Source organism: Achroia grisella, unplaced genomic scaffold, assembly GCF_030625045.1.
Source record: "Achroia grisella isolate CSIRO2021 unplaced genomic scaffold, CSIRO_AGI_Agris_v1 utg352, whole genome shotgun sequence".
NCBI classification, from domain to species: Eukaryota; Metazoa; Arthropoda; class Insecta; order Lepidoptera; family Pyralidae; genus Achroia; species Achroia grisella.
Window position 1 is genome coordinate 1155372 of NW_026712812.1, and position 26420 is coordinate 1181791.

General features: G+C 30.9%; 1 protein-coding gene and 1 pseudogene across 1 annotated transcript in view; one reads left to right on the top strand and one right to left on the bottom strand.

Annotated features, from left to right (window-relative positions):
- The first annotated feature begins 578 nt into the window (after positions 1–578).
- Positions 579–26420, top strand: part of LOC131843830 (adenylosuccinate lyase-like) — a 51669-nt gene continuing 25827 nt past the window's right edge. Inside the window, exon 1 of the mRNA XM_059192582.1 lies at positions 579–890. Coding sequence (XP_059048565.1) covers positions 723–890 — 168 coding nt within the window. The 5' untranslated portion in view covers positions 579–722. The remainder of the gene's footprint in view (positions 891–26420) is intronic.
- Positions 3809–26420, bottom strand: part of LOC131843831 (uncharacterized) — a 42711-nt pseudogene continuing 20099 nt past the window's right edge.

Genomic DNA, 26420 nt, shown 5'->3' on the forward strand with positions numbered 1-26420 from the left:
CATAAGTATTATTGTCTTAATCGGTCTTGACATTTTCTATGTACCTATATTATGTATGTATTTACAACTAAAATATTTCTAAGTATTTATATCCGTTGTCTTGTAAAAGCTATATAGCTTGAAACTAGATGGCGCAGTGGCCATGTTTATAATTATTCTATAAAGATATTTTTACATAGTATAAAATGAAGTAACTTCCGCTGACTGCTTAGATCTTTTAAACTACGCAACAGATTATAATGCAGTTTTTGGCAATAGATTCTGATTCAAGAGAAATGTTTATATGTATAATACATGTTTACCCGTGCGAAACCGAGGCGTTAATAATAAATACTTAATGACAAGTTATCAACGACGATACCTACTTAAACAAATATGGAACTTAACAATGGTACGTGTGTAAAGTAATCTAGAGTAACAACAACAGTCGACCTATTTTCGTAATACTGTTTTCTAAATTACGTCAGATTCGGCTTTGATAACCTTGTTATCATGCCTGTAGTTCAATTTCAATGTTCGCGGGTATGGCAACGACACGACCTCGGTTTGTTTGTTATTAGCTGTGGTGTCTCACTCAGTCACTCAATCAGTTTCAGAGTTGCTGTCAATTATAACTTTTTCTGTCAATATCAGCTGTTTGTGCCAGAAATTAATTCGCGGAATAAATTAAAATTATCAATTTATATACAGATTAAGCCTTTTAATTAAATAAGAATATCAAAATGTTCTCTATTGACGCCCCAGTGGAGTTACAGAATTCGGAATATTGTAACTACCGGTCGCCGTTAAGTACTAGATATGCGTCTAAAGAAATGCAATACAATTTTAGTGATCAGAAGAAATTCTCGACTTGGAGGAAGCTTTGGGTCTACCTGGCTAAAGCTGAGAAGGTAAGTGATTTCTCTTAATCATTGCTAAGACATAAAGTCATTCCATTGAGAAGAATACGATAGAATCTTTTAACCTAACCTAGAAATTGCAGTAGATTTTTTTTTCTACAAGCCAGGTTACTTTTTTCTGCAGTCTCCATAGACAAGGAATAATTTTCGGCCTATATATTTCTGCGTCGAACAGAACATTCCATAATGTCATGTATTACTTTTGGCACTTATTCCTACTTACTATAAAAATAAACATTCGACAGAAATCTTGTCCAGGCATTGCATACCTCTTCATTATAGGGAGATCTTTTTCTTTCACTTAATCATGAATTAAAGGGCGATTTAATACAGTACTTAAGAAGTAAATGTTTATGTTATTGTGTATTTAACAATAAAATTATCAAAATATAAATATATTTTTTTTATATTGTTTTTTTTTCATAAATTCAAAAGAAGTCCTTGACTTCTGTGTTCTAATTTTAAATAATGTTTAGAAATATATTTATGAAATAAATGAGGTAAATTATGTGGTGAATAAGTGTAAGGGTAAATAGTAGGATTAGTAGAGGAAAATAGTGGTAGTAAAACCCCTGTGTATGTGTATGTTTGTGTGCTAATAGTATGTGTATATGAATAGTTTGTGAAGTAGTTTTTCTTGACACAAATATTTTTGTTCATTTATATATTTTATTTTTTTAATTTTGAAATAATTACTTGTTTATGAGTTGTACTTTCTTACAAATCATTTAAATTGGTTTCTTATTAAAAGGTATTGTTTTGTTTCACAATCCTATTTCAACTTGCTAAGCAAGCATATAAAACTTTGTATAAATTTGTCTCATTCATACCCCTCTTATGCATTGTGTTACTTTTTCAGGGGATAGTAAATAATTTTAGTGTACTGAGGGACAATAAATAACTCATTTTATTATTTCTGAGGAAACTATAATTTTACTGCTGTATCTTTCCTACCTACCTATTAAGAAACATAATAATCACAGAACAATTCACACGACGCCATCTAGACCCAAGTTAAGCTAGCTAAATCTTGTGTTATGAGTACTAGATAACTGATACAAATACATAGATATATTTTTTTGTAAACACATACCTACATACTATACATAGAAAATACCCAGACCGATACAAACAATCATACTCATGAATACAAATGTTTGTGCCGTGCGAGGAATCGAACCCGCGACCATCGGACATAAAGCGGTGTGCTAGACTGCTAGACCACTGAGGTCGTCATATATATTTCCCTATAGATAATATTTATTACCTATAGGGAAAGATATATATTTTCTAGGAGGTAGGCAATTCAATTACTGATTGGAGACTGAAATAAGTGTTACTAAAACATCTACATCGGTAACTCGTAATTAACACTGGATCATCCACTAGGATTATCTTACACAATAATAAAAAATACTCATTTATAATTATTTATTTAATTATTATTACGACGGGTACATTATAATAATAGTAAATAAGATTCGAAAGGCCAACCAAAAATATAATACTGGAGTAAAACTGTTTTTTGTTACTGTTTAAATATAAAAGAAAAAAAATATTTAATGGAAATTTTAAAAATAGAAACAAACAAGTAATTTTTTATATTCGAAAATCAAGTTACAGTAACTTTTTATATAAAGCAAGTAAAAAATGTGTCAAAACGTGTTATTCATACTAGGCATAGTTGATATTTATAATCATGCAAAAAGACGAAAGTTTTTATTTTAGTTTTAGTATTTCTACATCTATGCCTACATATACTCGTAATTAATTACAAAACAAAATCTACATCTTCTGAAATAAAATTCATTAGGAATAAATTATACATTAAAAAACAAAGGACAGTGTATTTTGTCGTAACATTTCCCAATTTTAATTATTAAACAAATGTTTAATTGTTACAAATCATTTACTACTCATAATAATTATTGTTATAAATATTTTTAATTGATTGGCGTTTCAAAAATCGAATGTGGATGTATTTTTTTTTATTGAAGTATGGGTGTAAGACGCGAGTACCTCACTGTGACCAAATAAGATATACAATATAAGGTAACATTAGCGCCAAATACCATAAACAAATATCTATTCATTGCTATATACATTTCTAAATACTACATTTATATATATATATCCTTAACTACATTCACAACACAGTGCAATGTTTTAATCTTATATCTAATTCAATAATAAATATAATGTCGAATAAATTTAAATTACACTCTAATATAGATTAATATTTTTATTTATTCTTATTACATGTTGGTAGATATATATTTGGATTATAACTATGTAGTAAGTAGGTATTCTAATAGTTTTAATTATTGGAAACTTGACATCCCTAAACCTCAACTAGGCATAGGTTTTTTTTGCAATTAATAATATTATCCGAATAAAAGACATAAATTAAGCATAATGTAATAAAAATATAACATACCTCAAAAAGTACAACCGAATTGACGTCCGGCTCCTTTTTCGAAGTCGGTTGAAAAACCAATTTAGAACTACTATTAAATTACAACTAAATAAATAATAATAAATTGTATCAAAATACTCACAAGAACTTAAAATTATGTTAGTAAATTATTTTACAGAAAGAATGGAATGTTAGATTAAGTAATGTTAAGTTAAGGATAAAATTAGGAAAGAAACACAAAGAGCAGCAAGAAAAATAACTTAACTACGTCTGGACGGATACTGATTACTGCTTTGGTTCTCCCCTTTTAATATTATATAACTAAAATAATGCTTAACATAAATTACAATTCAACTTCCAAACATTTAAATTTCAATGAACAAATAAACCATATATGGGTGATAATTAAAAAAATATTTACCATAGATTTCTATGCAATTTATAATATGATGTCCTAAAAATGTTAAATATTTTTTATTCTTATCTATTTTAATTTTCTATTTATCCAAGAACAAAATATTATCTTATGTAGGTTATGTTTATTATATGAAAAACGTCATTAATTTCTTATACACAATTGTTTTTATCGATAATTAATGAAATTAAAAATGAAAAGTATATTTCTCAACTAAAAACCTCGGAAGAATAGTCTTAAATAGAACAAAATAATATAAAAATCTAAAACAATATTTTTTATGTGATGGGAATGGCAAGCATGCTATGGACATCCCGTGATCATATTTGGTACTGCAGTAGACACACAGCATTTGGTACCGTGTACATTAATACAAAGATTTGCCATTCCGGAGTACTAAGCTGTCATGCCTCCATATCCTGAAATTTACTTTTTGCAACCTAACATACAAAACTAATTCTAAAATCAATCAACCGGTGGTTATTTCGTTTAATTATTAACAAAAAAGTTGATTACAAATAATATAGACATTTAGATGACTCGTCATCTCCTACAACTAATTCAATTTGGTCTCAGCGGAATGATTTCAGTAACATAATACAATAATAAACGAAACTTAAAACTAGCGTGGACGCGCAACTACTGAACTAATTATTCAAATTAAAACATATTTCCATTGCATATTATTACCCATGTTTACGAGTAATATATATTGTTATCAGGGAATATATTTTTATATCTAATAATGCCTATTTCTACTAACTTCCAACTTGCACTTTCGGCCAGAAACTTACTTTAATATAGCTGCATTGTGGATATTATAATTAATTTACAAATATGTATTTCTCATTAGCTACTGCACAGGGCAAACTGACTTAAAATTAATGAATAAAACTTTAGAAAATACGGAAAGGCGTAGCTACACGATAGGACAAATACATTCAATTATTTACACAAAGCAATACTGTATTTATAAACATTTAACTATATTTAGCAATGATCTTATTTAATTCACAATAATATAAGTTACGTATTACTAAAATAATATAAGTGGAGCGACCGAAGCCGAAACTAAATCAAATTATATAACTATAGTTAATCTATCAGAAGAATGTCGTAGTACGGGTACAACTTAACACGAATATTAATAATCTGCCTCCTTCCTAAAGGTGAAGAATGCGTGTACAAGAAATACGGCAGCGTTTATAACGGCGAACACCCCAGATGAGATTAGAAGATCGTAAACCTGCTTGTTGGGACGTAAGGTCGCGTAGTAAGATCTGTGCCAGTCTGTAATAAAAAAAAGGTTGTTCTAGTTAAAATTGTTGCAATAGAAATAAATGAAGAAAGTACATAATGTACGAAAATATACAATGTAGCCACTCGACTTACGAATCTTTACAAGTATGCAATTCAAAGAAATATCGCAGTTGGATGGCTTACGAATAAATTTTGAAGTTGATTTACATACAAATTTACAAAGCAATTTATGGTAAGTATTTACAAGAAGGTTAACAAACAACACAAGCCTCTGAAGCAGTAGAATGGTTCGCTGTGGTTCAATTTGTTGTAAAATAAAATTATAGGTAATTTTTTAAAAGTTATATGTCATCACTACGTAGTATAAAACAAAGTCGCTGTCGCTGTCTGTCCGTCCCTATGTATGCTTAAATCTTTAAAACTACGCAACCGATTTTAAAGCGGTTTTTAATAGATTAAGAGGAAGGTTTACATAATACATGTACACCCGTGCGAAGCCGGGGCGAGTAGCTAGTTATAAATAAATGGATTTATTGTAATTTTACTGTTTTTTTCGTTTTTAACTTCAGGGATGCAATCTACTAAAGCTGTCTTTGAATTTTGCAAGATTGCAATGATACCTTTGAAGTTTTTAGCCAAATTTCATTGTAAACAAAATTCTTGATGAATGATAAAAAGAATTAGGTACTATCTAAGTATATTTCAGTCTACAGTTTTAAATGAGCGTAACAAAAGTACTACAGTATACAGTTATAGTCACTAAATATTCTCTATGCGTATTAATTAGCAATGATTCATCGGATAGTCATTTCCAATGGCTGTTCGCTCAACCATTAAAAGCAAGGTATTGTTTTGTATAGAAACTTAATTAATAATAAAATCACATAGGATATTATAATATAAATAATTAATAAATATTGTAAACATCTAAATGAATGACAATGTTTCTGTTATCAATACATAAATACCAACCGTAGTTGTAGTTATAAAACTGATTCTGTTCTTGCATCACATCTGTTTGCATCCAAGTATAATTCCGAGAGAGGCATGGAAAGGTGCTAATACGAGAATAAGTGCATGTAATATATTACACTATCAATATATGTATATTAATCAATCACTCTATCACTTAATTAAATAAGAGTCTAAAATTGTATGAAGTAAGAAGTTAATAATTGTTTTGCCTAACGTCCTGTCCTGTTTTGCCTTTTGACTAACGTCACAAATGCTGCATGTAGTATATATATTTAGATACCATTTGTCACTGTACTAAATTCGATTTAGTATGTGATATACATATCTCTATAATCTTTATATATAATATTGTGTAATATACATTATGAACATTACACTTTTTAATAGTCACAAAACAGGAGTCCAATTTATATTAATGATATCTTTTTCTCAAAGTTTAGAGTTTTATTCTAGTCGCCCAGAACATTAATTTTCTTGCTGTTAATTTTCTCCTTCAAGATATACTAGTCATAAAATAGAAATAATATCTTTGGACATACCGTAAAAAATGACAGCAGCGGCTGCTGTAAACATGATGACGCCCAACACCGAGAATCCAATAGATGTCTTCCATCCCGCAACCTCACCAAATAGCCTAGCGATGATTAGCACCCCGGTAATGATGATGAAACCTGTAAAAGTATTTTTTTTTAATCGGGACATAATTATTATGAAATCAATGATAATGATTACAAAAACGTCCAAATTATGGTAAATATATCACGCGAAACATACACGTCAAATACATACACATACATATTATTATGTATATTTGAACTGAGAACATAGTTTAATGTTTCACGAACATAATAAAAGAGTCCGCCCGAATTTAGAATATAGAATTGTAACTAATAATGTTTCTTTAAAATAATCTGTCCAATTTTCTTGTAAAGCCCTGCCAAATGAAACTTTATATTCATATACAGACTTGCAAGTTTTTGGTTCTGAATATTTATTATAGCTTTATATTTATCAATCATGTTATATTCTTCGTACATTATATTGGACATGGGAATTGTTACTAATATGAGAGAGTACCTCTGTACAATTTTGGACTAAAGTTATACCTACCTTTTCAGTACAGGAGGATAACAATTAGTTTATGATTCACTGTTTACAAGGTGCCAACAGTTTCGCTTTCACACACAAGTTCAATGAAACCAATTTTCCAGTTATTGAAGAAGTGAAATTGATTCTAAAATTGTACACTGCTAAATCGTTCGTTTATACTTTTATCAATGTGACATTTTTTGCCGACATTCAACAGGTAATTACAGCAAAATAGAAAAAGGAAACGTAAATATCATAAATATGTAAGAATTTTCGGTACTTTATATCTTTGAATGAAATTGTCGAACGGTACAATTTTGTAACAATGTAAGTATTTTGACGCGATGACGTGACGAATTGAGAAGCATCAAGCATAAAAATGTAAACAAAAAACTTGTAACCGGAGTAAAATGTACTGAATGTGATTCAACATCTGAAATCATGACACATGGTAAATTAAAAGCTAATTAATGAAACAAACGACGTAACTCAGTAGGTAACTACGACTGTTATCTAATTGACTGAATGCGAAATGTCTATAGGGAATGCAAATGATCATGCAGGTAAAATTTGAAATGTAAAGTTTCCAGTGATGAAAAGTATAACTGTGCGACGGTGATATCTTAGAAAGTATAAATTGTAATAATATACGTTATATTAATGTGACTGTATCTAGTTACTATTAAGGTAAAATTTCAGTAGCATTTTGTATAGGTAGGTGCTTAAAGACAAAGCATTTTACATTGGTCTAGTCTGTACTGGTCAATCGACCGTGCATCGCGTCAGAAGTCAGAATCGATCGTGTGACAATTGTCGGTAAATTGAAAGATTAGAACAAAATCCATTGTAGCAATTAGGTCATGGACTAGTGATCCGTACTCGATTACGTTAATGACGGATGTCAGCTTTATAATAGTAGCCACTGATTACACAAAATCACCTCTCCTTCTATACAGTCTTTATAACGTTTGACTAGTGAAATTTTTGGTTTATGCTATTTGTGTAGGGATTCAATCAACATATTTTTTTATTTCGTAACAGGAAAATATTTTATCTAAAAAGATCAGTTAATAAATGGATAAGACACTTGTGTATATCGTGGGATCAGAACATATCTTCCCGATTGTAAACACATACTTTTATAAGCGGTTTTCAAGGCAGATCTGTGTGACTATCAAAACTGTTTAAATTTGAGTTAAATATTTTTTTTAATTCTTGATAAACAGGTCTTTGACTCAAAAATCTGTTGCGTTGTCTGTTTCTTTTAAATGTGTAGCCCAGTCATGCGGGGCCAACTGTATATAATTTTAAATTTAGCACTTGAAACTTACTCGAATAAGCAGAGTAGATGAGTGCAATGTGTTGGAAATCCGATTGTACCACTTTTGGATTGTGGAGTGCACCAATCATCAGACCCGTCGCAATGATAGCGATTATCTGGAAAATAATTCATTAATAAATTAGAAAATTATTCAATAACTTTGTAGCAAAGGAAAGACGATCCCTATTAATTTTAAATTTGTTAATATACTAAAATTAAAAACAAATTATCGCTATTTATGAAATTTTGTTGAAGTCTCACTGGGTTGAGATGGACAAGTCTGGGCTGGGCATAATACTAAGAATCGTTAATAAAATGAAACTATTCTACAATTGAATATGAATATATTTTTTTGTTTTTAAATTCCATTTTTTACTTGTAACTTGTTCTTCTTGTTTATCTACTTAAATAATTATCAAAAGTACAAAATGGAGACAGTCATTAGAACACTGTCGAGATTAGTTTCACATTATGTTTATTTTTAAATTTTATCTTCCTTTCTCTAACTTTCAACAGTTTTTAGATAATTTTAACATAGTAACAATGACCACGTACATGTACCAAATAAAAAAAACATCTATGTTCAGCAATAACTTTAGTGAAAGTCTATTGACGCCATTTTGTTGTCGCCATTTCACTAGTCTAATATTCCTTGCCACCGCAAATGTGATTTTCCAACTTCAAAGACTCTTTCCATAGTCATTATAGGTTTTCACTTTCACATGGGTGCTGAGATGAAAATAAGTTGTTTATTGCGGTTAGCTTTTATTTTTATGTTCATCTTGTTGTACGCGTGTCGGAAGCTTCATCTTAAATTACTTTTTAATTACCCCGAGTTAGCATATAAAGGGCTGTAAAGTTTATTTATCCTGTTTAGGTTAATATGTTATGTTTAGTATCTTTTGATCAATGTTGTTTGTTACTTGATCATCATGTACCTATAGTTAAACGAATGTTAAAAGTATAGTATTCAGAGATTTGTTTTTTTTATAGTTTGCTATAGATAGATACACAAAAATATTTATGTGATTTTAAATGTTCTTTCACATATAGAAGAATATATAAGGCATTTTGTATTGAAAAAAATGTTTGATCTTACAACAATTGAAGCCGTCTGAAACTGTGGCAGGTCTCAATTTTTCTATACTTTCAGAATCTTATTTCTTTTCGTAGCTGTTTTTGATTTGTATTAGTCAATGTATGTATGTACATTTGTTTCGTATTAATAATCAAAATACTATTAAATACTTCATATTCCTCATCATTTAAAGTTATTATAATCATAGTACGGCCTTTGTAGGACAAACTGCATAATTATACTTTATTAGTCATGCCGGCTAACGTCATCAGGGCTAGTTCCCATATGCACCAGTCAGCTGCAGTTTATTCAGAATGAATACTCAAATATTGATTAGTAGTAGGCATATTTATAGCTTTTACTATAAGTCAAAGACGTTCACGTGGGCACAGTTTGTAGAGCGATTGTTTAATATACTGCTTACGATCTTATGAGCGCGGGTTTGATATTGCACAAATGTATTTGTGTATTGTATATCAGTTGTCTAGTACCCGGAGTAAAAGCTCCGCATAGTTAGGTATTATTTATATTGTTAACCAAGGCTTAACATGAATAATGATATGGTAGTTAAAGGTATTTTCCTCTCGATGCTTCGACTAATTTGCACTAGCAGTGGTCACGAACTGTCCAGAGAGGTATTGAGTGAATATACGAGTTTAAAACAGTTTATCTGTAAGCGATTACTCACCAGCTCGAGAATCCGAAGCCCCACACACCAGTGCTGTTTCAGAGCAGCGGCAGCCCGGCTGTCCCGGTCTGTCACGGTGCCCTCTTCGCCCTTCTTGGCCTGAGCCTCCGCTTCTCTGTCGCCCGCCGACATGGCCCACACTACTCGTGCTCCGCCCCCGTACTCAGAAACCTGATGGAAACATACATGCTATGAAGGATATGGAAAAGAGTAATTGATTTGTCAAAAATCATGACAACAGTAAATTATTACAGGATTTTCAAAACGTTAGTCTTTCAAAGGATTAGTATTCTAAATGATAACTATTTAAAAGTACAATATTAAATTTTATGAACAAATATAAAAAGTATGTTAGTGCCCTATAATTCATCTGGGCGTGGGCGAAACTGATATGAATTGCGATTTAGCCAGAATATGAACGCAGCCCAAACTTTGCTTACATCTATGAGATCTATGTATTTATCTATTGCCGACTTACTACTTCACTTACTTTACTCTTTTACATTTCAAAATAGTTTCAGCAGTGGACATTGAAACGTTAATTATGATGATAGAGTTCTAATGTTCTTTTAAAGTATATCAAACCATAGTTTATGCCTGGAGGTCCTTGAAATGAGTCAGAAGATTGTAATCCACGTGCCTTCGTAGAAACATCTATCCTACAATAACCATTCATTATCATGGTACCATTATGACTCATTACTATGGTAGATGAAGTGAGCAAATCATCAAATCATTGTACTGATCCAATTTGCATATTAGCTGATAATTAAGAGCGTCATGTTTACTTATCTGCACTTGTAGATTTCTAATAACATGAAACAAATCTGTCTGGCAATATATGAGAGTGCGTTTTAAGTTTGCGAAGATAAAAACGCTGCCTCGTAAATCTTTGGTGAAGATAAAAAACACCAATAACAAACGAATTCAATCCGAGAAATAGTTAGACTCATACTCGTTGCTTTCAGATATTCTGAGAGAAGTGTGGCCTTGCCAAATTTTGCATTCACTGCAATTAAAACATGATTGTCAAGTTGAGTTTAATCGGGACAATTTAAGGAACGAACCTAGGCACTTAGACGCCTAAGAATATATTAATATTATACTAAATATATAACAACTAGATCTAAACTAACAACAAGGCAGTATTACTGTAGTCGCTTTAATTATAAAGCTACTAAAGAGGTATCATACAACGAGTCTCACAGGTTAGACAATGCAAAAGCGTGAATAGGATTGCTTATCGAATCATCAATTTTCATTAGAACATGTAACATAGTCTGTAGTTTAACGATGCTAATTGGAACAAAAAAAAATAAGAACAATTTCCATGATTTCAAGTTTCAATGATGATATTTTTGAGAACCATTGACAAACAATACGTTTGTCATTTTTAACCAGTGCCAAAGACCAGGCTTCCTTTAACGCTTTCAGGAATTACGTGGGTTTATAAACAACGTTAACGGTATCTTGTTAACAATGTTGTTAATTTGTTTAGAATACTTTAAGTCTATCTAACCGTGTAATATCAAATACAGTTAACTCGATACTTGAGTATATGTTGCCTTCACTTGTAAACAGTTATGGTTACCGCCGATAGTTGGTGTAATTTTTGTAGGTGGCTTTTTTGCATCACTTTAATTACAATATAGGACGGTATTTTTTTTTATTAGATTTTACATATTATTCAAATTCTTTTCAGTTTTATTATATCTATATTCTATTTTATTACTTTATTCCTAAAATGGCGAAAGTTTATTCTAATTTGATTGGAGATATAGCTACTGTTTATTTTAAAAACAATTTTTTTTAGTTATATATTTTGTCGTTTTATGTATATAAATTATACTGAAAGTTATATACATTGTGTTTATTAGAATAGTAATATATTTTTTCACAAAATTACTTCATTTTAACAGATTAGTATGTATACAAAATGGGAGTAAACTCATCATTGATTAATAAGGCAATCGTGAAAATCTGTGTAGGATTAACGGAAGTATCGCAAAATCGCCCTTTTTTAATGACGGTTGAAAGGACAATAATATTTCTCAAAGTACATACATATATAGGTATATTAGAAAAGCATATATCACAGGCCAATTGTATACATAAATCATAAGCCAACTGAATGCCAATCAGTGGAACGGAACGCAGTCGGCACGCACCCGGCCGCGCCGCACCGCGCCAGCCACTTTCAATAAATCTTTCCAATAGATTTTTTCGCAGAATGGTGAAACTAAATGATTTGTGTGACATTTTTTTACATTTTACTAATTGGATTGCGTCCACATTTTGTATTGTTTATTCGCTTACAAAGTAGAAGTTGAGCATATATGTAGATTTGTTTTGACCAATTGTATTTTTTGTCCAATTGTATTTCAATACAATTGGATCCTTATTATCGAAATTTTTTTTTTAATCCTAGTATATTTTTTTTTTCAACTAATACCTAAACGTACATATATCTTTAGGTAGGAAAAGAAATATTAATACAAAAAACTTGACTTGGTTATTGCATAAAATGTCCTATAAATGAATGATTTCGGAATTTGAAAAAGTATAAGCTGTATCTATTTTATTTTTATATATCTGTATGATATCAAATGTTTTATGTTATCTATTCTTCTAATATATAAAACTGAAGAGTTTAGGTGTTTGTTTAAACACAGTTTACTCTGGTACTACTAAACGGATTAAAAAAAACTTTTTGCTCTTAATAGCCTAATTCAAGAGGAAGAAGAGATTATAAAGTAATGGACGTTCTCCTAGCAATAGGATAAAAATCAAAATGAAAGTTGAGCGAAAAGGTGATAGCGCGCGCGGGGTGATGCGATGTAAATTTGAATTTGACTGATTTTAACAATAAACAATGAACTTTTTATTATTTCAAATACATGGTAGGGTTGGGTAAAGATTATTTATTTAATAAATGTATTTTTGTGCATAATTTGACAAATAATAGCATTCTGTACTCCTTCTCTATATAAAGTATAAGTGTGTATATTCATACTCCTCCGTCCACGTAACTTCGCAAAAGGCGTACAAAGTTTTGCTTTACGTATTAATATGTAGATAGTCGTATTAGTTTCTATTATGTTATACGTAACTGGGTAACTGCAATTAATACACCTGTTATTACAATAGTCGGTAACTTGGAAAACTAGGATTTAGAACCAGTCTAAAAGTAATGTAACTACTTTTTCACGGATATTACAGCGGTATTCATTGTAATTAATTCTACAATAATTCATTAGGCTAGTTAGTTACTAGTTTAGTTATAATAAAAATAGAGTTGATTTTGAAATCAGCTTTTTTAAATAAATATTTAGTATATGATTCGAGTTAACTGTTCTATTATACTTTATATTAAGTTCACCTTTTTGTGTCTTTAGGCTGCTAATTTAATATAATAATAGGATCTAGGACATATTCACATAGCGCCATCTAGTCCTAGCTAAGCGAAGCTTTTGTATTCCGGAACTGACAGCCTATAAATGTACTAAGATACATTTTATTTTGTAAATACATACCTAAATAATATATAGATAGAAAACACACATACCGATACAAACAATAGTATTAATGATTACATGCATACAAATGTTAACTTACAGATCCGAGGAATCGAACAGCAACCATCAGATGTAAGGCTATGTGCCAAAACCAATATACCATTGAAACACTCATATTATTGTTAAAAAACCATAAGTATATTATAGAATAGGTACTATTAAATACTAGTGTTCACCCGCGGTATCGTCCACATGACCAGGAAATATCGATTGACCCGGATAAAAAGTAACCTTTGTTTTCCATGCCAAATATTTTGTGGGTGCCAAACATAGCAGTTGATTTGTTACGACGTAACACGAAGTAAATAACTTGCGACGTTTATAATCCTAATATTAATACGTGAAGAAAAAACTTTGTATTAATATTTTATGAAAATGAATACAAAGTTTTTTCTTAAGAAAATTGCGCGGACGAAGGAGTATAGTATCTCGCACACTTATACTTTACATAGAGGAGTGCAGAATGCTGTTCTTTTCAAATTATGAATAAAACATACATTAAATCAATAAAAAATAACATTACAATAATAACCATGTATTTGAAACACACACATAATCTTTGACAATAGAAACTTAATAATGTTCAAGCTTATACTTGAAGTTAATTATGGTCTAATTTCGACCACTAGTATTAGTAACTATCTATATACTGCGTCTCTGCTTGCTGAAATTTGGCTTAAAATATTGTATTTTTTAATCTAGAATATGATCTATCTGTGTACTCAATTTCATTTAAATTGAACCAATCGTTTTAACGCGAAAGAATAACAAACATCCATCATCATATACTGTCTTGTTTGTAATATCATCATATATATATTTTGGTGAATTTATACTAATAAACCATGCAATATCGACAGATCTATGTACAACACCTTTATTTTAATGATATTTATTAACACGGATATATTTTAAAAAATCTGCTTTTGGTTTCAATTATAATTAGATATCAGAACATTCCTACTATAATTCCACTTATCTTTGAGACCACAACTTGTGGGATGTTATTTACATATTAAATTATTCTGCCTACGCAAATGTACACCATTGTCTTTCCTCACTTAGTTCCATAATTTTCTTTACAGTTATAAAAATTGTTAAATAATTACTACGTGGGATCATGCTACCCATTCATATTTAACCGACTGTCTAAGGGAAGCTCTAAATTCCACAGTAGGTACTTTTATAATAACAATATCTCCGAAAAATCCACATAGAGCCAAGCAGAGCAGCAGACAAACAGAGCTTGTATTATGGGTACTAGTGTATATTCTATTACAATTACGTTAAAAAAAATGTGTGTGCGTGAGTAGTATCTATTATAATAGTCCGCCAAGCTTCTCACAGAGGCGTAGAAGCTTCTTGATAACAATTATGATAATAATGATACCCCTGGACAATTCACAACTCACAATCTAGTCCCAAGGTACGCAGAGCTAGTCTTCTGGGTGCTAGATAACTGATACAAATACTAGAATATATATTTTTTGTAAATACATATATAATATACGTAGAAAATATCTTTTTTTATTTTTATCCTCAATTATTTAAGTCCTCAGAGTCGAAAATATATATAGTAATATGTATTTTAGATATATGACCATTTTCCTAAGTTAGGAAAAGCCAACAATTTCGTATGACTAAAGTATTGTAAGACTAACTGTTGAACCTATTTCAATGTTTTGATGTTAAGACTGTATTACGTCCTCGTCATACAGGACATGTTGTTTTGTTTAAAAAAATCGATTAATTCGCGAATAACACCTAGTAGCTTGATCTAAGTAGGTCACTTAAATAACAATTTGAAGGAAGTAAACAAAACAGTTTTTCATGTTATTTTTGATAATCACCCTGTTGTTTATCCTGGGGTTAATGATTTGTTTTACGGTTGATTTCATGTAATCAGTTATAGTTGAATCTACTCGGATTATATGAGTTACGCTGGCACCCTGAAACGTCTTCAAAAGGTAAATCCCTCTAAATAATATAGAATAAAAAATAACTAAATCATTTACAAGGAAATATTTGAAATTAGATTATAATTATTGTCAGAGAAGGATGCGTTCTATGTTAATGTTGAATATTTCCTAAGGGATTACTACATATAGACATAACTTAATAAAACAGGATAAATTACTAACATTCTTGCTTATCTTTGCAACGGTCAATAACACAACTTAAAAGCCAAATATAAATGAGGCATATTTCTATATAATAATATCGTTAATTTATTATATGTTCATGTATGTATATTAAATTTATAATTAAATGTATCTATATATACATTTATAAATGTATATATAGAGACATTTAATATTATTTATAACATAAATAATATTTAATAATTAAAATGAAAATCTCACCAATAACAACTAATTCGAATTCCGGAAATAGCACTTTCAATTTTAGAAGCACAATATTTTTTTTTATTTTAAAACACTTCCACTTTTAATTTGAAATTTAATTTATGGCGCGAGTTTGAACCGCGCTTGCGATGCGTTCACAAAGCTCAATGGGAAACGAGTGCGTTCAGTGTAGGACGCGAGGCGACTATCGTTGCGGCAAGCACTACCGTTCCTCTATAGCTCATTAGAGAATCTAATGATCTCTGACAGCTGTTAGTTGCTCCCTGCTGTCGTCGTCACAGTTCACAGAGAAGGGGACACAGGGTGTCAAGTTAAAATGGCCGGGAAAATGTGGAATCGGTGACGTAGTGACGTCTTGTACCCGTAGCACGTAAGCCAAATTTTCATTCATTGTAAAATTATGACACATTCATGTAAATATATGATAATATAATATTTAAGGTAAAGAATTTATTATTATCTGTGCATAATTTTATTTATTTAGAAATTTTCCTTAGAAAAGTTTAACTCACCTAACATAACTAAATAATAACTGAAGTCTCGATGAAGGATACTTAATATAGGCAAGGCGCACTTAATTTTCGTTTAAATGATGATAGCACTCCCTAAAAGTAGGTATTGGGTAGGAAAGAATTATCTAATTTCTCCACTGTCAATTACTGCTTTTCTTTAAATCACTTCTTGAGTAGGGAGGCTCTATATAAAAGCTTGGAATATTGTTGAAACCGTCTTCAGCATGCATGTCTTTTATCGAAACTATTAATAAAGAAATAATTATAATACATCAAATCAAATAACATGGAACAAAAATATTTGGTCTTTTTTTGATATTCAAAAGTTTTACTAAATAATAAAATTTTGGACAATCATTTTTCCCCTGTAGGTATATATATGTATACAACTGACTACAAATTTCTCTATACATATTTATAGTATGTTGGCAGGAACTGGCCTCTGAGGCTCAGGTTTATCTATTTCGAAAGCCGGGACTAAATGTATAAAATTGTACTGATGTATTTGTTAATAAAGATTTTTCGAGACTAACACCAAGAAAGAAAGTTCAGAATCGCACCAAACAACGAAATTTCAATACAAAATAATATGTCCAAATATGATTCTGTAATATTCGATTTCAACATATTTTTTTTATATACCACATATAAAGAAATCAGATTATACCTGTAGAACACTACGTCTACTGTTCGACACCATTACAATTTTAAAGTACATTATTTATATCCCACATGTATTTTTGTTATCGAGTACGTATGTTCTATTTTGTTAACCGTTCTAATAGTTCAATAGTAGCCTACATCTGTTCTAATGAACTATCGTCGTGTTCAAAACACCATCAATATTGCGAAACATTTAATTTAGCTAATAATGGAACAGAGCCACTCGAGGTAGGCTGTTTTGTTTCATATTTTATGACACCTAGTCGTTAGCATCTTGAATAATAGAATTGTATGGGTGGTTAATTGAATTGCTTATGAAAATACACATAGACAAATAGAAAATACGAGAAAAGCACTAGGAATACAAAGATTCATATCCACAATTGACAAAAAGTCAAGTATAAACAAAAAATTGTGCAATAACAGAACTATGAATTTAAAACAAAACTTTATCATCGTCATCATCATTATCCTCCTGGGCTAACGTTTTATGCTGGCGGGTCACCAGAGAAGAGCAATAAGATGAACATGAGGCCAGGTCAGTTAGCCTATCATTACAAATTCACTAGGAATTTATCATGATGGTTTCTAGTAGGAACCTCTTGGAGGGCAACGTGTCGTGGTATATTGTTAGCAATGGGGTCAACTGTCCACATTATTAACAACCTCTATGCTACTGTTTGGAGTTGGAGTTTGGATTGATTCCATTGGAGGATGATGGTATAACTGCGAAGTTAAGTCAGTTAAGATCACCAGGATTTAACCACGATATTTTCTCTACGGGTTTCTCCTAACTAAATACAGCTTAATCTCTTCCTTGTGGTATTAAGGTATTTTCTGAATAATACTCTCAGTCAATATGCAATGTTTAACTTTATTTATACACATAAACATTTTATAGCACATAAGTTGTCACATTGCTCGTTGGAGTATGTTCATATTTTCATCCACATCCAGTCTCAAACTAAAGAGTTAACTATAACTATAGATTCCTATAGTTATAGTTAACTCTTTAACTTGAGTAAAGTAGAGTAAAAGTAAAGTAATAAGTCTTTAATGAGATGATTTATAGCAAAAACAGAGAGTCCGAGGAATTATCACAATCGGCTTAGAATTTAGATTTTGCAGTGAAAATAACGCTTAGCGAAATAATAGATACACTTTTAGAGATACTATTTTTTGAAAACGCTTTTACTTAATTTAAGTAGTTGTATATCGCGACTTTGACCGCGTGGAATAAAAGTTTTTTTTTATGGAAATAAATACAATTTCTAATATAAAAGTAGCCTAAGTTACTCCTTATAACATCAGATTTCTGCGAGTGAAAAATCCCGTCAAAATCAGTCAGGTGTTTCTGAGATTAGCAAAAACAGACAAACAAACATTTGTTTTTTTTATGAAGTACCGTATTTTATGTGTCAAGTGACAAGCTGTTAATTTGGAATTACAAACCGACACTTCAATGTTATTTAGTTTTGCAAATTTTGTATTTTACACTTGAATACTGGTCGTCACGCAGTGATTGCATTCTCAGTGCAGTTAGGGACAACGCCATGCGTCATAATCGGTTACACATAATGTGCGTTGTTGGATTAATCCGTATCCCGTAACGTAAGTACTAGCCATTGTTTCTTTGTTAGTGTCAATAGTTTTGTATGACTCCTATGGGTGTATGGCTTCATACATATTATACACAGAGTCGTTCAAAACATGAACAAGAAAAATACAAATTCAAAATTAACCAATTACGTAAACGCGCTGAACAGGACAGCGATATTCCCATCTCTCCAACCCGTCCAAATAGTACTCGGCGTTTTTCTGTGCAAAATATTTGTTCACAAACGCGATTGCCTCCTCCTAGAAGCCTGAGGCTTCAGGCTACAAACTACTTCTATGTATTAGATAAAACTTATCGCTGCTACCTACTAATAATAATCGTGTGAACTGAGCGCCCCCTTGTGTCACGACTTTCCAAGTTGCCATTGTTGTAAATGAAGGTTCTGACGTGACTGACGGTGTCAGTTTTACGTGCCCTCCATACTATGAAAGGAATAATAAATAATATGACATATCCATAGCTTCCGAGCACGAAGTAATTACCATAGATTAATTTACTAATTAATCCTCTTTTCAACCATGTCCAAATAAATGGAGCTACACAATTTTAAAGGATATATTTAAATGAAACGTAAAAGAAGAAGACGACCGCAAAATAGATGGATGGACTGTTGAAACTGTGTTGAAAGATATGCGTTAAAAGAAAGCAAGTTCAAGCAAGACGGCAGACGTTTGATGCGTTTTTTGTGTACTACATGATAAACTAAACTATACTATATACATGAGTTACTGTGATGTATAATTTATTTTTAAATCGCAACTACTTTTTGTACATAATATGCATATAATAAAACATCACATAATAAAATCCTTTCGAAGCTGTTCGTCCTGCCTGCTGCTTTGGCCAAAAACTATTCAACAATTTTACATAATTAAAAATAATAAAACAATAACTTAAAGAATACTGGCCAGTTAATTCTGATAAACCGCCATTCTTTGTTCAAATTTAAGTGTGTTGCAATATTTTTACATTGAATTATGTTACAGTGTTCTTGTAAACAATTAACTCGAATGTATAGGATAAAACAGCTACCATTTATTATGTAGTTATTCGAAAATTGAAAAGCCACTTTCTAGCGTTTTCCGGTCTAGAAGCCAGCGCGCAGCATAACTGCATAATATGCGCACTGCGCACACGCACGTTGTATGCCGTGATAACTATGCGAGTATTGTTAATCGGTATACATGTAGTTAAAATTAGTTTAATTTAGAAATATTTATTGTATAATATAATATACCTTACTATCTTACTAATATTCTAAACACGAAAGGATATGAGTATAGATGGATGTTTGTTACTCTTTCACACAAGAACTACAAACCAGATTTTGATAAAACTTTATAGTAATATTTATAGTAAGACATAACTTTATAGTAAGACATATACATCATAAAACAGATAGGCTATAAATCTAATGAGGATAATTTTTTTAAATACATACATAATATACCTAGAAATCACGCAGATTAATACAAACAATCATACTCATGAAATAAATGTTCGTACCGTCCGAGGAATCGAACCATCTAAACCGCTAGACCACCGAGGCCATCGATATATAAAAGACATTATTATTTTGATTTGATTGTCTTCCTATATTGTAATGTCATCAGATCTATTTTACGAACGTTCATAGAAATCTATCTATTTATATTAATATCCGCTAATGACAATAGTTTTAAGTTCCCTTTATGAATTACCGATGTCAGCAATCAACCAGACCATATGACCTCAAAGTAGTTTGTTTGAAAACTATTTCCTTTTATTGTACTCGATTATTCCTGTTTATTATCATATAGTTGCTTGGAGATTTTCCTCTTAATTCGACTTACATAGAATTTCAATATTAAAATGAAAATGGAGCCTGAAAATTCGTCACTGTCTATGACTAACTGAAGTCCTGATTTCAGTCTCGTTTTCTACATAATTCATTTGATTAGTCATAAAATGAATTATATATTAATTAGTCATAATAATTTATTATTTATAATAGGAAAATATAGTGGTACCTATGTACTTATAAAAACATCAACTGGTGACTATTTCTTGTTATCTATCCCTGTAGAGAATTACCGGTTTATTATACCTAATTAGTAATTTAATGAAATGCTATTTGTTATTTTTTTTTTATGTCCTTCCTTAAAAAACGATTTAATTAACAATTAAAATATCATTAAGTTTAATTGTAATGATAGTTTTTTAAGGAGGCATATAAAAAGAGTTATGGTAAATATGCGTCTACAGAATGCAAAATAGAAAGAGGATAAAACGTAAAATAATAGAAAAGCACATACTTAGACAGACATATCTAAACTTCCAATTTTTTGTCTATAAACGCAAATTCCTTTAGGTTTCAATATTCAATACAAAGTAAATTATATATATAAGAAATACTGAAACAATGTGATTATTTTTTTATTTTAAATAAGGAACCTAGCAGTCTTCCAATTACGTTCAGTTTTGTTGAAGGCAGTCTGTAACATACGAGAGTATGTTACAGACTACCTTCAGAGAGACAACTGGTTGAAAATAGGAAGTTACTTTTGGCATTTCAGTTCGACACTAATCAAGTAATCTTATTAAAAACTCAATAGTCAATATTTTATTGCATCTTATAATATCCCTCCCATAATATAATATATACCATTATTAAAAAAAATACAGAAATAATTACATTTGTATATTAATATCAAAAGCGCGTATAAAAGAGTGTCATTTTACATTTACTGTTTTATACGTTTTTTTTTATAAAGAAGTATATGTAATATAAAAAAATATATAAAGAATGATGGTCCAGCTGCTAATAACAATACCTGCCAGTGCCATTGTTACGTATAGTAACTAGTTATCATATAGGTAATTTGAGTACTTTTCCTGTACGTACATGGTCTGTTCCAGTATTTAATTACTCTATATGTTACTAATAAAGGAGTACTGTCATGGTTTTTTGTCGGTCTGACTAATTTGAAATGGCAAACCTGAAAACAGTTGATCTGAGTAAAGGTAAACTGTCACCTACACTTATAAATTACATACGTTAGTTACATTCACATACGTTTTTTTTATGTAATCGGAAGTTAAACAAGCCGAAAGTCCATCTGATGATAATGTACATGAATAGCACCACGGACATCACGTTATCATTTGACACCCGAGATACCACTACTATGATATCATTCTAGAGTACTAAGATGTCGTGCATCTTATCCCGTTATTTGACTGCTGTATGTATTTGAAACAGCTTGCGAAGCAACTAATAACTGAATTATTTAAAAGAGCAACACGCAAGTTTCTTGCTGAGCTCATTGTGATGAGATAGTTTTTCGAATGAGCGGTAGATTAAACAAATAAGTAATGACAGTTCCAAAGTGCTTACATTTATATGAATAAAGAATTTTATTTATTTTATTCTGTTCTGACGGTAAAATCAGGTACGACAGTCTATGCAGACGAGGTTTTACACGCGCGTACAAAGTTTCTCTATGAAAAATATACGCATATCCATCAATAGGATATTAAAGTACTGTTAGTTGAATTTTCACTGTTTTTAGCCCGTTAGTTTTTACAAGCGTGGCCTCTATGACGACCATGGAATAAACGCATGCGCAAGGCCATCGCGTCATTATATGGTTTACTACTTTTTGCTATAGTCACAATAACTTGAAAAGAATACTGTTTAAAACTCTTATTTTATCTTTCCCAGAGGTAGACTAAAAAGTCACCTAGTTTAAGCACCAAGTAACTTGCTTTGTGTACTGGTTGTAGGGTGCAGATTATGCTGTGAAATTTCAGGATAAAAGCCATGTTGTCTTAGTTCTTATGGAATGGCAACGCATGCGCGAATCACGTAATAATGAGGTATCCGTACCAAACGAGTTATTTACTGTTACCACTTGCGTTCATGTGGATCGTTAGCTTATTTGCAGTCCCAGTAACGCCAAAAAAATTTGATATTTTATCTCTGATGTGTAACAATATGATAAAAAACTCTACATTCAATCACGTGCCCCTTATAGTAGAGATACTCTTGAATTTCACATTATTCATATCGAGTCGAGTAAGTTTAGGATGTCGTAAAAGAGCAGCATTATTTCTCAGAAATATGTCAAGTTGATTTCGATATTGATGAATAAATTCTGAAAATGTGAAAGTTAAAAGACATTCGAACGATTCTACATTAATATGTTAAACCCATACACACCTATTCTATCAAGATTTATTTTTGTGGAATTAAATCTTAAACTATTATTGATACATCAAAATTTTACACGGAACAAACCCTTTATTAATTTTTGAAATGCCAATTCTTTTTACGTGTTACCAAAATATTTTTATTGCTCCCACAGCGCATTTAAACGTGCTGTTTATACCATTTACGAAACAGTCTTTAAGTATAGCTATAGCAAGGATACATGTATGATTGGAACAATACAATACCTCTTTGTACTCACGGCAAATGTTATTGGGCTGTATGGAGTATTGTTCTGGTGCCAATTATTTATTCACGCGGAGCCGCGCAAATTTTATAGTATAAGGTGTATTATTACATATTCTGTCCTATAATATGTATTTGTCCAAACCAATTAGAAATTAGAGTGGGCTTATAGTATAAATTTCAGGCCAAACGGCGCCATTCTATTGGCGCATTTCCTAAAAGAGAGGAACGTAGCAACTAAAGCGTCACATGGTTGTTGTTGATCATGTTAAAGTGAGCACACTCTTATCTTCTACTACTACTTTTACTCTGCAACGAAAACACAATTTACAAAACAAACAGCTTTACTCAAATAAAGATGACTTTATCCAAAGTCTATATCTGTCGAAGTCGAAGTCTACAGCGATCATTTGTCTAATTTTCGTATTATTAATATTAGTTAGGATTTACCACCAGCCCGAACTGACTTTGATCATTTCAAACAATATATAATACAAGCCAATTTTATGAATATATAATTAATATATAATAATTTTAACAAAAATTGTGTATATAAAGCGATCATGAGGCATGTCTAAAAGACAGCGAAACCGTAGCAAGATACGCGTGATTTAGAATTAAGCGGTGAAGTAGACATGACTGGGTCAGCGATTTTATTTTATACTATTTATGAAAGAAATTAGTTCAAAGTTATTACAAACATAAATATATTTATATATTTAATCGGATAAGTAAATATATAAATTTGTACTTAGCTTGAATAAATAGGATTAGAACCTATAAATATTTGAAATATGTTAGTAGTATTATACATACGTGCATACAACTTTATTACAAATGTAAATATATTTATATATTTATTCGATAAAGAGTTTATATAAATTATATATTTGTAATAAGTTTGAAGAAATAAGATTAGTACCTACCTATAAATATTTGAGATAGGTTAGTAGTATAATACATCTGTGGCTATAATTTAATCTGATTGTTTACATCTGTCACTATGTGACAAAGTAATTATTATTATTACAAAATAAAATAATAGAATATTGTTTAAAATAATTTTAATACAGTCATCTGGTTTACTTATTGTTCTTAGGTCATCTGTGGGCGACACTGTTAGTCTATACTGTTATAAGTACGACATACCGTGTGTCATTATGTGGCATCATTACTTCTAAAGGAATGGACTGATTATAATACATTTTTTTTTGTTTGAAAGGTAATCGATGTAGTTCACAGTTGCAATTTAATAGTTTTCTTTTATTCGGGATAATTTAATTTTTCCGTATTCAAGTTATGGCGACAAGTAACAAGAAGTTTTATTTCTTCGACGGTTCAATTAAAAAAATCTATTTAAGATTTAGTGAATTCCATTACTATAATAAATAATAATATTATGAAATAGTTGGAAATATTGGAAAACTGCAAGATTGTGATATCCCGAAGTAGACGTAGCGTCCCGGTTAAGTTCGTACAACGCCGAGCGTCCCGAATATTCCCGACAGCCGCGCGTCGCCGCCATTGTGGCGCCAGTTTTGGCGCCAAAGCTCCTGCAGTGGTCGGGGGTGCGTTCACGAAGGTTGTTACTCTGACCTATATTTGTCTAAATGACACTATGCCCTTTATGTTATAGTATAGAGCCACGCAAAAACTACGGATCGCTAAGATCTTTATTCATTTGAACTCAATGTATGTGATCTACTTATTATATTATTGTACTAGATAATTCTGTTGAACTTATTTATTTATTTATTAGGTTACTAAGAAGGTTAAGTCCAACACAATAACTAACATATTTGCTGTATCCCAAGTAAAACAATACTTTTAGATTCTGGTTATACATGCTTTTGGTCAAAATTACTATAATCTTCTAAAAGTAAAGATAGAGAAGATAGAGTATAGAAATAGTTAAAAATTTCGTATTTCTGGGGGCATTTCTAGTTACTTTAATAGTTTCGGCTCTACACGCACACCGCCCCAAATTTTGAAAATGAAATAGAAACTGATAAATTAATTTCAGATACACCAGTTGAATTTATTTCCAGTTGTTTTCAGTTGAAGTAGCTAAATTATTACTTGCATAAGTGGCTAAAAGTGTCCTATATGTATAAATAATTTTGACTTTAACTTTGACTGCGTATTTATTTATCGTATGCTATTTGATTATCATTTTTATTCATAAATAAAAAATATATAAATGGCAAAGAAAGGAGGGCAGTGCTATTCAGGGTGTATCTTTACCGTCATTTTGGCGTAATTACAATGGTATATCCATTATAATCCTATACAGCGGAGAATGGAGAATATAACATTAAAAACTACTCATAGTTATTACCAAGTGATTTAAAGTCACTAAACAAGCGAACTGTCAAGAGAGCCACCTACTTTTTATGCTAATAGCGGGTCCCTTACCGACCTACAGTTAATGCGTTCCGTGCACGCGCGACCCATCGACACTGCCCATAGACTAGGAGGAGATAGAGGTAAACGACCTTTATGGCGGCTAATCACGTTCGCTAATTGCAGAAAAACGTTTCAAAACATATTATTTACTTGCAATTAAATTTTATAACTATATTCTAAACTTGGATTTTATGTTAGGAGAGCGTAGTGGCCGTGGTTGGGAGTTCAAAATTGTCCGGCACAAAATTACTGTTCGAGCATATTTACTGAGCAAAGCCACTCTCTAAACTATTACTTAAATGACATATATAAAGGTTCATGTTGGCAACAAATTCGGTTGAATTTCTTGCCAGTTCTTCTCGATTGAATCTTTAGCCTGATTTGATGGTAGGAAAAAACATTAATACAAAAACTTGAACGACATAACTGATTAAGATGTCCTACACAAATGAATTTTTTTTTTAATTTAATTGTATTATGTGTATATATATATATACGATGTATATATATATGTGCCTTCTAGTTGTATAGCGTGAACAACTTTATTCTGAAGCTTATGATTGCTTACTAGTATTAGAAAGTCTTGTTTTGTAGTGTAGCTTGAAATTGACTTGAAATAGGACTAACAATTTCAGATAAGAACTCATTTCATATATACTTTTTAAGGCGTCATTTTAATTTGTATTTTAGGCAAGTTTACAATG